A 15,778-nucleotide genomic window follows, 5' to 3' on the forward strand; every position below is an offset into this window, starting at 1 on the left:
GACAGATCTTTAATTCTTACTTTGAAGTCCATGCCTTCTCCGCAGTTTGTTACTACACACAGCAAGCCCAGTGCTTTGGCCAGATCCTTGGTTGTTTCTGTCTTCCCTGTACCTGCTGGCCCTGCTGGTGCTCCTCCCAAAAACATTGACAGAGCCTTTGAAGACAAACCAAAAAGCAAAGCAAAGCTTGGGTTAGATTTATGTTAGGTTGGTAACAAAACCACAAATGAACCCTTGGGTACAAAAAACTTTAAATTTTATCTGTGAACACCTTCTACATTCTCTTTGCAGCAATGAGGCGAGAAGGATATCACAACTGATTTCCAGCATCTTGACATTCTCACTGGGAGATGGTGGGAAGAGGCAATAAAACAAAGATGTGACTAAGTATAACAAGGGCTTGTTAGCACAATGTCCATGAAGGTGCACCTGTGTGAGGGTGAGGTAGATGCGGTCGGTGAGCGGGGTGATGACGAGCCGCCCGTTGAGCCCCATGTACTCGTAGCCGTAGGAGAAGGCGCCGGTGCACTGCCGCACCATCAGCTCGTCCGGCTCGCGCTCCCAGTAAAAACGCAGCTGGCTCTCCCACTCGAACTCCTGAGCCTGCAGAATGCTGCACCACAGAGCTCACGTCAGCAAAAGGATGGCAGAACAACTTCTAGATTTGGTGTTTGCGCAGGAGCTGGAAGTGGTGTTTACCTGTCTCTGACGAATATATCGATGATGTCTCTGGCGTGCACGTCGATGATGAGAACGGTGTTGTATTTTTTCCTGTCGTTTTTGCTCAAGGGCATCGTAATGCGGGTAACCAGGTCATCGATTTGCTTGTGCATTTTTTTAGCATAAAATTTCATTGCCTGCTTTTCTCCCATTTTCACTTTCTGAAAGACATCCTCGACTTCCCAAGTCCACCATACTTGATTAGCAGCAAGCACCATCATGCCTTGGAAGAGCAACATCCAGTCAACTCTGTGGAAAACACATATAGTGAAGGAGGCTGAGTTACTGTTTATTTTAAGTAACTGATTAGGAAAGGAAAGAAAAAAACCCACAACAACAACAAAGTTCTTCCTGTTCCTGCAACAGCTACAACACAAGCCAAACTTTTTAGAGATATACAGAATTCTATCAAAATATGCTGTGGAATTTCAAAAACCTAGGAAATATTCTGATAGAAAAGTTCCTTGTTCCAGGTATAGAACTGCCAACTGGTATTCATCATGAGAAAAACCTACTGAGCACACAACCCCAAAAATAAAACTCAAGATTTAGGAAATATGACAGATTATGCATTCTTTATGGTTGGTTAAAATAGTGCACATGAATGTATTCATATCCCTCCACACAGAGAAATACAGACTAAATTGTGTAGGAATTGTAAAATTATGCCTTAACTTTTCTCTATCACTAACATATCAGGTTATTTGTGTTATCCTTGACACTGATGGTTTCACCTGCTTCTGTCTTCACAATATCGAAAAATGGCTTCCTTGGTGAGGCGTCTGTTGGTCCGTCTCATTTCCTCCAGCACCACTGTCATCCAATTCTCCACTCTGCCCACAGCAGGGACATTCTGCCGGAACTCCATCACCTCCCCTTCAGCTGAGATCATGGCTGTGGCAGTCTTCTCGTCATTGTCACCATCCTGGAACCTCAGCGAGGCTACATTATCAAACATCTGAAATGCACCAAACAAGAAATTCACCAGCATTTTAGAAACAAAGCCTCCAAAATCTAAGTGTATGCAGCCCTGGCTCCCCTCCACAGAAGTGGATCTGACTCCTAAGAAATCAAATACAAATGCTGATATATAGCCCAGCAGCAAACTGCAGAATATCAAGCAAACAATCAGGCCCAAATGACATTGATATTTTTTTCCTAGGAAATAAGAGCTAGGAGGAGCTACAATCTGTGAGGAAAGTTCTTTAATGATAGATCATTCTGGTCTATCTTGAATGTTCCTCTACCATAACTGCTACCAACCAGTGTGAGAGGAGGCAGAGACTGTGCATCACATTTGATCTGGTTATCCAGAAGCTTCTTCAAGATGCTGCCAGAATTCTCTTTGTATGCAAAAAATACTCATGCATCCTTATGAGCATGTACAGTGCAGTCTGTTAAACTTTTTAAAGCACAAGGCACTGTGAAAAGCCAGACATTGTACCTTTATCATGTGTTCTTGGACACAGAGTGCGCTGCTGCTGCCAAGGATACTGAGCAACTCATCATCAGATATAAAGAAAAATCTTGGGAAAGCATTTCGCTTGGAATCCAAATAATCATTCAAGCTTTTCTGGCATTTCTCCAGCACATCATTTATATGATGGAAGTCTGACAGACGATTTGGGGCTTCACAGCAATTTTTTATTATTGGGTCTTTTACAGTTTCATCCATTATCTATACAGGGAGAAAAGGAAGTTTAGAAAATGTTGAACAGCAATAGGTTTTATTAAATTATATTGAATTAATGACAAAGCATGCAAACAGCACAAGCAGAACAGGTCCTTACAGAAGTGAATCAAAGGTTTTGAAAGGGTTTTGAAAGGGCTTTGTGGTGCCACAGCACTGTATGAAAACATGAAGGTAGTGTGTTTATGGAGATATAACTGTAAAAGCAAGTGGAAGCCAGACAAGCCTGTATCCCCAGTCGGGCCAAAGTTTAAGTTTTATATGTGACTTTGCTCCTGTACACAATGGTACTCCAAGGGGTGATCAAACATCATATTTCAAAATCACAGTACTCTCTCACTTTTGCACATGGGAAACAGAAAAATAAGCCATATTCATACCAGGAATACTTGTTCAGTATGGAACAGTGACATGAAGCAGGAAAGCCTTTTTAGCATGTACATAGGTCCTCAATCAATAGGAACACATCTAAGCTTCTTCTTATCAAGGTGAAAGTAAAAAGCTGTAAACAATGAAAGGAAAAGGAGATTCTGCCTATCCCATGCTGCCAGCCAAGGATCTCACCTCTGCCCATCTTAGCTCAATCTGAAGTCTTCTGATTATGACAGATGTGAAGTATAACACAAAATTCCTGGGTTCCCCAATCTCATATTCAATGAATTATAGCACACCATTCTCAGTATTACACATGTCACAAAGAACTATAAGTAACTATGGAACTGGAAGCAAAATGCACTAAATAATTATGCTGATCACAAGTCAGTTACTTGCCTGTTTAAACATTTTATCTACACGGTCAAATATCTTGACTTCCTCTGGAAGCTGTGATCTGATATCTCCACCAACAAAAATGCTCTCCAGGTACATCCATTTTCTCTGAACTGATAACCAGATCTAAGAATGAAATTATACCATCAGGGTAAATGGAAGTACAATGGAAAATTTGGATTATAAATAATATACATTAATTATTTAGTCCAGCACTTTTAACCTACCTCACTTACTTCACTAATCAATGACAGAGTTTTCTCCCATTTTTGAGCAGTTGAAAGAAAAGGACCCACAAATCGACTGCCCAAAGCACTCTGAAGACTGACATTGTTGTCATCAAGAGTCTCTAAAATTTCCTCTACAGATCCCAGAATAAAACCTCGTGTCTCAGTGCCTTTGGTGTACACTTCTACAGGGAATTTCATATTTTCCCACGTTTCTATTATTTCCTTTAGTCCCTGCATGTGAACATAAAAAGATGAATATTTCAGTCTTCAAAAACTGGAGAGCTATAGTCTTAGCCAAAAAAATGAAACAGCTAATCCAGTAAAATTTTTGCACAGATTTTCTAAATCTAGTTTATAAAGAAGGGTCTATTTCAAAGCATGATAGCAAAAAGAATGGATCCTTCTCCAGATCCATTTTCATAGGACAAACTTTCTTACTGTAATCATAGAAATCCAATATGCTGCTGCCAAACCAAATCCTGCAAGGACCCTGTGCCAGAAGGAGCTCACTAACAGAGCTATAGATCTTAGCTCATGTAGCTCATGGCAGCTCCCTGAAGATGTCCAAACTTGCAGTCATGCCAATTTAAAAATCTTAAATAAAACTGATTGTTGTCATCCTTGTCTTTTTAGTTTTACTATGATTCTAAAATTCAATACATTACCTTCTCAATGCTAAGTTCTTTAACAGCAGTTCCAACTATATCACTGATAACCACAGTGTATTTATGAAGTTCCATGGCAAACATATTTTCCAAAGTGAATGTTTCTGTTTTCATTTCAAACCTTGTTCCTGTTTTCTCCATAAGGTCTTCCCAATGCCTGTTTTAAATTGACACAACAGTTTAACACCATGATACAGTAAAAAATGAAAATAACTCTAACATATAATAATGAACTCATGTTTAGCATTCTGCTGTTTTAACAAGAACTACTAGATTGAACACATAAAGTATCCCAGTCATTGCAGCACCTTTCATGCTATTACACAAGTTCATTAGGCAGAAATAAGTTTCAAGCGCCAAGACATGGCATGACCCCAGTAATGGAAACTGAAAGTTCTAACAAAACATATCAAATATATATATAGTGATGTAAATAAATCAAAACAAACCTTTCTCTTAAAGCTTCATTTTTCAAATCAAGCAACAAAGGAATGGAGTTTAGAAATGCCTTCAGTTTTTTTTCCAGTTGGCTACATATTGGCATACGGCGTATCTGTCTGGGCAGCTTCCGAACGGCTTTCAGAAATCCTTCAGTTCCATCCTGAAGAACCTTGACATTGAGGTTTATCCAGAGTGTCTGAGACCATTCTTCTTTAGCTGCCTGGAAACAAGGACATTAAGAAAGAGAAAAAAATCATATTCCTTTTAGTTTTGACCCCCAAAATGTAATTGAATTAACATTTTACAAACATAGGGAGAGACAAGTCCATGTCCAAGAGAGATTCATAGCCAAACACAATCCATTAGATAAGAAATAGTAAAAAAAGGAATATGGAGAACAGGACCATACTTTACAGGGCATTTAAATTTTGAAAAAGTAAAACTTCTTAAAATAGTGAAAGCCTGAGATACACACTGTCCCCATCCTACATCCAAAAGCAGTTTCACTGAACTGATCAGGAACCATGTGCAGTAAAATGCTATCCAGCAATTATTAGAGTCTGTTCCCATCTGATGAGAGAATGTGTTTGGTCCACCATGGAGACACAGATATTGCTGCACTAATATTATTAAAATCATTTCATAGGGCATAGCTTATTTCATGCAAAGGCTTCAGAGTTGACAGTAACCAAGCAGCAATGCAGCCTTTGCCGTGTGGCTGTGCATGAACACGAGTGTGTCCCCGCAGACTCAGTGTGACACTCACTTTTTGTTGTGCATAAATGTCATAGACCTGCTTCAGATCTCTTGCATCTTGCTGTGCTTTTATTAAGTTTGGGTACGCTGTTGCTGGCAAGCCCAAAAGTTTCTCAGCACTGCCCAGTTCCCGCTGCCTTTTTTCCAGTCTTTCTAGTTCTTTTTCAAACATAGCCATGAGCTCTAGACCTGGGAAAGGAGAGGAATTTTTCCAGATAAATTATCTCAGGGTTCATGAGAAATAAATAAGACAGAATTTGCATATAGTCTGTAGATGTTCCAGTACTAAAAACATCCACACTCCTGGCTGATGAGTTTGTATATTAATAAGGAAAGCAAAATTTTCTTGTTTTACATAAAATTTGAATTGTCCGAAGACTAATACTTTCAAAATATCACTTCATACACATTAATCCATTTACCTTTATCAAGATCATCCCCAACAACACCAGGCCCCTCAGTCAAGAGTTTCTGAAAAAAATCTTCTGTCTCTTTGCTGTAGTCTTCAACTTGTTGCTGTGTCACCTAAAAAGAACAGCATTTAAACAGTTACATTAAATCATTTCCATTTCTAATTGGTTTTGATACTGACTACAAATATTACCTTTGTGAATATTTCTTTTACACCTCCTTTACAATCTAGGTTGCGACTGACTTCTGCTGCTTCCATAAGGAGAGTCTCCCACACTTCCCTAAGACTGTCAGACTTTTCTTGCTCTTCTTTAGGTACCTAAAACAAAACAAGTAGCACCTCTCACAAGACATAAGTAGACATGCACTTTCACAGGGAAGTGAGGAATATGTGCTCACATTATATATTTGCAAAACACAAAACCTAACTGAAACAACCTTAATCAGATTTAAACACATGCCATATGTCCATTTTAAAGTGAGCATACTGATTTGAGAAGGCAGTCTGGACTGCAGAGTCTCCAGACATCCCTTCAAACCTCAACAACACTGTAATTCTGTAACACATCTTAAAAGGAAAACATTTCTTCATTCACATAGGAGGCATTTGTACCCTTAGCTGAGATCCGAAAGGTTTGATGAGACATGCACTTACTGGAATATTGTACATTGCAAGAGTTCTGTATCTCTCCGCGATGTCCAAGTATCTCAGTTCCACCTCAACAGTTACGTCTCTGACCACCCCAAATGCGCTCAGGACAACTCTGAGATCATCCAGGGTTTCAGGAGGTCTATTCACATTCTCTGATATTTTCTGTAAAAAGTAAAGATCATTTCCAGAATCAGCACTGACAAAGCAATTGTTAGAATTACAATAACGAGTCAAATACAAGCAAATGACATGCCAGATTCATTTTTAGTCTATGTGATAAAGATAACAAAAAAACCAAACTGAAAACACCTACCTGAATCTCATCTTGAAGGCGGAAGAGCTCCTCTCTTGCTAACTCATTAAGCAACTTCCCAAGTGACATCATCCAGCTTTTAGCATTCTCCTGCACTGCAGTGGCTAAAGGAGCCAGCTGAAGCCTGATAAATTGTTCATCTTTAATCAAGGGCTGTTGAGTCGCTTCCTGAGCTACCTTCATATAGAACTGCAAGTGCTCATCAAAGATAACACAGGAAGGCTTTTCTGCAGCTAAACGGTCCAGGACTGTGCCTTTGTCTGATTTCCACAGCGGGTCATACCTCTTCCATTGCTCCAAACACTTGCTGAGGGAAGCCAGGAGTTTGTGGACGTTCTGAGTGATGAGAGCAGTCTGCTCAATTATCAGACGGCTCTGGGAGACGTCACTGTAAAAGCTGAAAGTGACAACTTCATCCACCTTGACGTGCTGAGGAGGGCACTCAATACACGTTCCGTGCATCCATCGTATGAAATGCTGGAGTTTTAAAGACAGGGTCAGAAAACAGTTACCTTGTTGAGCCATTCTAGTTAAATCATTCATAGAATCTTTTAGGTTGAAAAGCCCTCTAAAGATCATTGAGTCCAACCAGTCCAGGACTATCAAGTCACCCACCAAATTGTACATGTCCCCATGTGCCACATCTACACATCCTCCAGGAACTTCCACCACTTCCCTGAAAAGCCTGTTCCAAAGCTTTCTTGCATTTCAGTGAAGGAATTCACCATTATTTAGTACACAGTGTAGGAAGTGATATCAATGATTTCTCAAATTGTTTTTCTGACAGCAAAAAAGAAATCACGCTTTCCCATCAACTTGAGAAGAGTTAATTTCATCCTAACAAAACTTTTCCATGCATTACTCAATCTGCTTCTAAAATCTCTGCTGAGCAACAATATAGCATGACACAGAGGAAAAGGTATTGGCTCAAACAGTTTGAATGCAGCAGTGGAGCACAACAGCAAATCTGAGCACAAAAAGCACACTTAAACTAAATTTATTAATTTCAGGTGACATCTGGAATCATTTGTCCATCAGCAGCAGGCAGGAACATTGTCACATTATTTGGCTTCTTTTCAGGACAGCAGTTCAGTGTGAAACTATTTATGAAGGAAAATATTGCTACATCATTGCCAGTAAATTAAATACTTCATCTAGGTATTTACTGTCCTGGATGCCTTTCTCCAACATTTTCTGAACTGTTTTTTCTGCTGTTTCTAATGTAATGTAGAGGAGGCCACTCACGTGCCTTATTCCACCAGCTTACTCATACATCAGAAAGCAACATCTGCATGCAATCTGAAAAGTACTTCCTTCTGATGTATGCTGATTTATAGAGCCAAATCATGTCCTTACACTAGCAAAACTGCTAAAAAGTAACCAACAATTTTACCCGAGTAAAAATGGTATGGATTTTTTTCCCTTGATCATCAGTTTGTAAAATTAGGACAGTCTGAAAAATTAGAACAATGTACTGGATATTTTGATTTTAAGGTAAAGCAACATGAATCTCCCCTTTGACATTTATGCTTACCCAAGCATAAAAGAAAATGAGTTCATTATAATCACAAACGAACTCTGTAAACAAAAAGAAATCTTTACCAAAAATCACCTTAGTGATCTCAACACAGTCTTGGATAGATTGCACAGTCATTTTTTCAATCTCACTGGCACTGGGTTGCATGGTTATCTCACGAACAGATAAAACAGCTTCTATTTGTAACAGTGGCACATTTGCAAGAACAGTTGCATTAAAAGCCTGTAAATTCCTGAGAAAGGAAAAAAATAGTGTCAAAGACAGAAATAATCAGGTGCTGCCCCCAGGAAAATGCCTAAGAGAGGCTGCAATTTTCAAGTGCATGCTTAGATCTGTAACCTGAGTTATCACTGATTCCAGCTGGAAACACTGATGTGTCTGGAAGAAAAACCATCCTGCTAAACTGATTCAATGCAAAAGCTTGACTTGCTAAAAGAAGCTGTTGGAAGGAATGAATTGAGGTATTTTGGTGCAAAAGGATCCTCAGACTGTGGTCAACTTCACTGCAAGAGCCCAGACAAGAAATCATAGCAAAGTCATCTGAGCATTACAAAACATGGCTCATAGGAAGAAGAGATGGTTGGAAAGCGTAAGTAGATATTACAATAAGCTGCAATGCTGTATTGCAATAATACCTGCTTGTAAGAAAAGCCTTCATAATATCTTGCTCCAGCATTGGCCTCAGCCACTGCAGAACAAGCAAAACCTTTGTTCTTGGAATTGTGACCCAGACACCAAGTTCTCAAGATCATGTTCTTTAGGAGAACAAAACCTTGATTTTAGAGATAAACCAGGGAAGTGCAACTACACACATTGCAGAAAACTTGTCTTATTTCCCTCTTCTGCCAACAACATGCCAATATCCATTTTCTCAGAATCTGGGTTTCCTCTGTATCTTGTTATCAGTTCTTCATTCTTCATAGGGAAAAAATCAGTAGAAATACAAATCTTCCACAAACTGTAAGTCATTGATGGGTTCAAACAGAATGTCAGTACACACACTCATCAACAGATCCAGGAGAACCTGAAGATGACTGGAAACCCATTAAAGTAAATTATTTACTTACTTCACAATTAACTGTGTCAACATCTGATAAATCCTATTTTCCCAATATGCATAATAGGAAGCTAATCTTGGAGATTTGCCACTGTTTGTATTGGCAACTCGCCTTTCCACTTCAATTAGCAACTGTGGAATCGCAGAATACTTTCGAATCAGTTGTTCCACATCTTTTGCTTGTTCACACTTAACATAGTCAAAAAATTCTTTTGCTCCTGCAACAGATACAAAAAAATAGCATTATTAACTGCAAAAGATCCAACAGTTTTATACACTGGAATAATTACCTGGGTTTTATTTGTGAACATGAAATTGACCTATATAATGATAAAAATATATTCACTTATTAATGTGAAATTTATTAATATTTCAGCCCTCTCAAATATGGATTTTAATTTGATTCAATTATTAAATAGCAACCTTTTTACAACTATGAAGTGTTGAAAGAAATTTAATCTATCACTCACTTAAGTGACAGAGAGATCTGGCAGATAATGGCTGCCATTTCCATCTGAGGAAACCAGTTCCATACTCTGTTACACCCTGAATTATTACTATAACCAGTTTTGGTAACAATCAAAACGGTTGGTCTTAGCAACTAAAACCACAAAGTAGCAGATAGAGAAAAATAAAACACCACAGAGCTTGGAAATGAAAATGTAAAGACTTACCTGGAAGTTTGTCACCGTTTTTTGAATGTGGAAACTTAAAGAGATTTGTTGATTCTATGGACTGAAGTTTGCTGCTCATGTCTTCAGAAATATTATGAATCTGATGGACAAGTAACTCTAACTTTCCAATGGTTTGTGTACATTGGACAATAAATTCACCAATACCTTGAAATAAATAATAACAATTTGTTTTTTTCCTCTTTTAACAGGCATTTCACCAATGCATCAAAATTGCCACAACCAGACATGTTTTACGTCTAAGAATGACCCAAGGTTCTGCAAAATCATAGATTAGGTGTTTTCTCAGCTAATCCTTCATCTTGCTCCCTTTACAGCTTTTAGCTAAGGGTTTCTTACCATTTCCAGTGTTTTACACATAATAAAAACACAAGTATCTCCTGGATCAGAGTTTGTCTAACCTGCTATTCTGCCCCTGTGGCAAGAGGATGAATTATATGTTCTGCCACCATAAAAAACAGATTGCAGAACTGAGAAGATTTTTTTTAACTAAAAATAAGCATCTAAGGCCATTTTAAAATAGTATCTTCATTACCTACAGACTTCCATGTGAGTCTTTTGTGTCCTGCTTTCAATATTCTCCAGAGTTCTTGGATGTAATGACCAAGAAGTTTGGTTTCTGCTTCATTCATCATCTCCATTAATTTGTGATAGCGATCCAGCATGGCTTTTAATTTATTTGTGTAACTAAGGAATATAAGAAACACAAAAAACCAAAACACAAACATGATGATTTTCTTGAAAAACAGCTCCAAACTCCACCAAAGAGCAGAGAACTTTCATTCTATTCAGACTTTCATATAAAGCAAAATTTGCAGAACTAACCACTGAATGTGTATTGATTATAAATGTAATTTATTTCCCACTGAAAACAAAAGAAAAGTTTCATATGGTTCCAGTAGTAGTTGGACAAACCTCTCCTGCCCCAGCTCAGAAAATTATGGAGACAGCCCTGGTTTGAAGGATATTAGTGAACTGAACAGGTGAACTTGAAAATACATTTAGGGACTTATTAGCACATCTGTGTGCTAAACGTCTGTGATAATTCGGACACAACTAACTTATCCAAGACTGCACAGGAAGAATGCAATAGCAAGCTTAAATTGACTGAAATCTAAATGCAAATAACAATTCAGTGCAAATTATTTTCCTCTCAGATTTGGGCAAGCTGTTAATTTGTATAACAGTCCTACAGCATAAAGGGTGCAAAGAGCGCCAGAGAAAAGCTTATCAGTGCAACACAGCCATTAGAAACTGCACCCTAAAAAAAAAGAATCATAAGGGCTCTCATATTTCCAAAATGTGCTGACTCAGGGTCTGTTCTGGTTTGGGGTGAAATCACTTGAAATGCAGCCATAAGCCTGTACGTGAGCAGACATTCTGTTATAGCCCTACCTAAGGTATTTGTCTTCCTGTAATGCCACATATCTCGCCATTTCTGGGACTGGAAGCCCTAGTTGTTCCATGTACTTTGTTTCAATTATAATATCTTGGATTTCAGGAGAAAAATTCAGAGTGAAGCTGACACTTTTCTTATTAGTGATAGGCTCCTCTGTTGCAGAGCTCTACAATACAAGAAAGAGCAGCAGAAAGGAGAGGAGCACAAATTCAACATTACAAGGTAAAGGTGAACTTTTGGAGACATTTGATAAGGCAGAAGTCAGAATGACTGACATTCAGAGCTTGTGCAAATACCTTTAAAATTTGATAGTAACTTCAGCATTCTCGGTTCCAGAAATTACACAGAACTACCATTTCAGTTGTTGATAGCAAGGAACAAACCAAATCACCTCTGTTTACACACCACTGCAACCAGTTACAACAGAAATCCCAGTGGAAATTCAGAGTCAGACAAAAGTTTGGTAGGAACAGGATGCTGCAAGATCTCTGCTGGAAACCTGCCTCTACCTGACTTCATTCCCAAGTACTGTAGCAATGTCCTAAAAATGTTGTACCAAAACCTAAAAATTAACAGGAACTACAGCACAGAACAACACACAGAGAAACAACATTCAATCATTTGCTAGGTGATTCAGGAGCTGTCTTATAAAGGACTACAAACAATTGTGAGCTCAGAACTTTTTCTAAATCTACGTTTAAAATATTGATCTTAGAAAATTCTCGCTGACCATTGGGTAGGTTTAAGTTTTTCCCCTCAGAGAAGCCTGGTACACAATCTTCCTACATTTCACCTGCTCAGAAGTCTCTAGATTAACATTTGTTGCAGCCCCATCAGTGACAACAGTTAGCAGAGTATCTTTCAGTAACATAGGAAGCATGTGTTCTGTCCTTTCTCTCCAATGACAGTATTTTTGATCTTCATACTCTTGCATTTTCTTGGTCACTTGTAGATATATTTGTTTCACCTAGAAAGGACAACTCTGTATAAGTCATTTTAAAGACTATGAGAAATGTTCAAGTAACCTGTCCTAATATGGTCTCTCAATATGGTTTCTGTTTTTTATTAGATAAGGGAACAAGTAACACCCTGTAATTCATGCAGACACTGGAGAATTTGGGCTCTTGAATTATGTGCTTGATTTTGTCACTGTCTCCCTGGGAAACAGTGGGAAGGTTTCAATCCAGTTTTCACATCTAACATGGCCTGTGCAAAGACTTGTGACTTACATTAGAGCACTTTCACATCTTTAGAAGTGCGTAACAAAATTGTTCCTTCCTTCAACAAGTACCAAAAGACCCAACATACTTCCTTTCCACGTTCAGAGGCAAGCAACTCCTCTTCTTCTTGGAGTCGAGTAATGGTGTGTTTGATCCGATGGGAAAGGGATCGGGACCAGGATATTGCTCCAGCCACTGGAGGATGGTTCTTGTACAGAGGTGGATCCTTGAAGTTCTGAACAAAGATTTGCTTAACGGTTTCAACCTATAAGAGAATAAAACATTGCAAAGAATCATTTTCCCACTGCTTGTCTACGATCACTGTCTGATATACAGCAGAAGTTCTGAAGTAATTCCAGGAGCAGGATAAAAATAATTCTTTTGTCTTCATTTCTCTATCTTGTGGAGCTGCCATTATGGCAACATTTTCTGTAAGATTACATTTTATTGTGAAGTTCAATATTCTTCGAAACATCAGTAAAAAAAGCTGATATGAAAAGCTTTCCAATATACAATCTTCTACGTTCTAGCCTTCCAAAGTTGATCTATGACACCTGATTATATCATGAACTTGGCCATGACAAGAAAGCTGCAGGGTATAAAACACCCATTTTCTCAGGAAGGGTGAGCTGGTGTTTATGAGGTGCAGGAATAGCCACAAGACTTGTTGCATTCAGAGCACCTTCCTGTTCCCACACAGTGTCTCACATATACAGATGTGCACAGCATTTCAGCAAATTAACCAGATTATTTCTCCAACTGGGCCCCAAAAAAGGAGAGCAATTATCATGTTTATTTATAAAAGTTTTCAGTCTTTTAGATAGTAAATGACACCACACAGGTATTTAGATATACAGATTTATGATTTTCATTAGGTGAAGAACTTCATGTATTGGATAAGAAATCCCTAAAATTAATACCTCTTTACAATATTGCTCCAAAACATCACTGAACTTTTTCATGAACTGCTTATTAATAGTTTCACGAATCTGGATGTGTTTGTACTTTAACAGCAAGTCAAAAGTAGCTTCTGCTGATCGAAGGGTCATAAAAGATTCATCAATAAATCTTGTCATCTTTTCTTCAATATCCTAAACAAAGGAAGAAAGCAAAGAAACCTTGTCACTTGGAAATTCATCCTGCAAAACCAAGAAAGGGTGGCAAAATTAAAATACTTTTTAATAATAGCAGCCAAGCTTATTTTTTTTTTTTTGAAATCACAGTTTATGGTACTTACTGTAACATCTTCTCTAAATTCTTCCACAACAAATGCCCAGTCACGTGCACTTTCCATGCTAAAAGGATCAAAGGTCAGGTCTTCCATAGGACTAATTATTATATTTACTTCTCTCCGTAGTTCATCAACACCCTTTGGATTTTCTGTCACAGTTATCAGCTCAGGAATAAATATATTGTAAAGCTCTTCAGTGACCTATTCATTCAGAAGAACATACCTTAAAGCTTTCCTTTTAATATTTTTTCTGCCACTGAACACATTATTGTTAAATTTTTCCTTTAAAAAATATCAACCATTCAAAGAATGATCAGTTTGTACTGTGATTTAAATTTAAAATATTTTAATACGAGACACTGAAGAAAACACAGCAACAATCTACAGGCCCAGAACTTCTGTTGTTACAACAGATAATAGTCAGTTATTAGTCCTTCTCACTCCACTTTACATACAGTTTATTGATAGACCATATTGCTAATTACCCAGACTTAAATTAGCCTAAACACAGCATCTCTCCATTCATGTGTTATTCTGCAATTAATACACAGATTCACAGATGGCTACATTTTATATTACAGTATACTTGAATGCTATTTTATCTAAATCATTAGGGTGGCAACCCATGAAAATCACAAATGTGTGAAACAGTTGCTGCAAGTCTCTTATGTTCACACCATGCACACAGTGGCACCTTCCCCCAGCCACTACCTGGAGAAAAGGTATTCCACCTCCAGCAATAAATGCAGTTTTGTTGGAATCAAAGGTACTTCTCACATCTCAAACACAAAACTAAAAGTTGTTAACAAGTCTAAGCCTCCAACACAAAAGAATCTCTACAAAACACAGTAATGACACAATCTATTTATTGTCTATATTCCTACCTGAAAAATATCATACAGATCTTGACAGATTGTAACCATATAATCCGTTTTCTCAAATAAACGTTTCGCATCAAATTTCCAGTATCGCTTACTTCCTGACTCTTCAACTTGGATACAAGTAGTAAAATAACATTTTTTCCATTGTTCAAGAGTGGTTTTGGCTTCTGTTATTTTCTTTTTTGCAACAGCTATGTCTTGTCTATTAATCAAATCAACACAGTTAAGATATTATAGATAGAATTACTATAGATAAAAAAATCCTACTTCATCTGGAATTGTATACCCTGTTTTAGCAGCTTCTAACTATACAAGATCTAGGCAAAATTTATAACTTATTTTCAATGTGATTTTGAAAGGAGATATTACTTGAGGAGTGATTTTGATTATATTTATGCCACTTTTTATCCCTAGCTTTCTATTTGTTTTATTTATGTTCTTTCAATACAAAAGAGGACAAGAACCTATTTCTTCAGGGCTCATTTAGTAATTTGTGACAATTAGAAAATAAATTTACTTTTAATTGACTTTCCAATACAACTTCAGATGGTTGAAAAATGCAGACACCTTTATCATCTACTGCAATTCATGTAAGACAAGCAAAGCTTTTAATAAATACAGTCCTGTCCAACAGAAACCCAGCACTTACTTAAAGAGTGTTTGCAGATCCACAACTCTGCGCACTCTTGAGGAAATCTCCCATGAAATTCGCTCCAAGAGCGGCACCATGCGCTCCTCCTTGTTGTAGTGCCGTGACATGATCCACACCAGCCTCAGGGCATTCAGCAGGGAAGGGATTGTATGTGAGATAACATCAATCCCAGTGCCAGCTGATAAATTCTATGAAATGCATATTGTGGGTAAGATGTCATGAAAACATACAAATGCATATTCAGTATATTAATATTTATTCTGTAGATGCCTCAGGTTATGAAAGTCTGTAACATTATTAAATAGATAACCTGGACAAGGAGACATCCTGGTGCCTAAATAACACATGTGGTTAAAGATGTGCAAATCTGCACCTTTTGCTCCAAATTATTTTAGGTCCTGATTTTAAATTTTGACTCAACTCTTTGTTTGAATGATCTTCAATACAATTTAAACTTTGAAAC

The 15,778-nt window shown here is 37.8% G+C and overlaps 1 protein-coding gene across 1 annotated transcript in view; it reads right to left on the reverse strand.

Moving 5' to 3' along the window:
- Nucleotides 1–15,778, reverse strand: part of DNAH10 (dynein axonemal heavy chain 10) — a 49,499-nt gene that overhangs the window by 30,247 nt on the left and 3,474 nt on the right. Inside the window, exons 7-31 of the mRNA XM_088065184.1 lie at nucleotides 15,313–15,503; nucleotides 14,667–14,865; nucleotides 13,789–13,983; nucleotides 13,472–13,642; nucleotides 12,640–12,816; nucleotides 12,173–12,298; nucleotides 11,328–11,497; nucleotides 10,468–10,619; nucleotides 9,915–10,079; nucleotides 9,251–9,458; nucleotides 8,259–8,415; nucleotides 6,647–7,123; nucleotides 6,337–6,495; nucleotides 5,875–6,000; nucleotides 5,693–5,795; nucleotides 5,281–5,459; nucleotides 4,523–4,734; nucleotides 4,074–4,230; nucleotides 3,406–3,639; nucleotides 3,182–3,304; nucleotides 2,165–2,398; nucleotides 1,455–1,678; nucleotides 700–969; nucleotides 430–613; nucleotides 21–155 (exon numbers count right to left, since the gene is read on the reverse strand). Of these exons, the coding sequence (XP_087921310.1) occupies nucleotides 21–155; nucleotides 430–613; nucleotides 700–969; nucleotides 1,455–1,678; nucleotides 2,165–2,398; nucleotides 3,182–3,304; nucleotides 3,406–3,639; nucleotides 4,074–4,230; nucleotides 4,523–4,734; nucleotides 5,281–5,459; nucleotides 5,693–5,795; nucleotides 5,875–6,000; nucleotides 6,337–6,495; nucleotides 6,647–7,123; nucleotides 8,259–8,415; nucleotides 9,251–9,458; nucleotides 9,915–10,079; nucleotides 10,468–10,619; nucleotides 11,328–11,497; nucleotides 12,173–12,298; nucleotides 12,640–12,816; nucleotides 13,472–13,642; nucleotides 13,789–13,983; nucleotides 14,667–14,865; nucleotides 15,313–15,503 (4,728 nt within the window). The remainder of the gene's footprint in view (nucleotides 1–20; nucleotides 156–429; nucleotides 614–699; nucleotides 970–1,454; nucleotides 1,679–2,164; nucleotides 2,399–3,181; nucleotides 3,305–3,405; nucleotides 3,640–4,073; nucleotides 4,231–4,522; nucleotides 4,735–5,280; nucleotides 5,460–5,692; nucleotides 5,796–5,874; nucleotides 6,001–6,336; nucleotides 6,496–6,646; nucleotides 7,124–8,258; nucleotides 8,416–9,250; nucleotides 9,459–9,914; nucleotides 10,080–10,467; nucleotides 10,620–11,327; nucleotides 11,498–12,172; nucleotides 12,299–12,639; nucleotides 12,817–13,471; nucleotides 13,643–13,788; nucleotides 13,984–14,666; nucleotides 14,866–15,312; nucleotides 15,504–15,778) is intronic.

This window comes from Pseudopodoces humilis, chromosome 20, assembly GCF_049639895.1.
Source record: "Pseudopodoces humilis isolate 2021_Gansu_Grassland_sample_001 chromosome 20, ASM4963989v1, whole genome shotgun sequence".
Classification (NCBI taxonomy): domain Eukaryota; kingdom Metazoa; phylum Chordata; class Aves; order Passeriformes; family Paridae; genus Pseudopodoces; species Pseudopodoces humilis.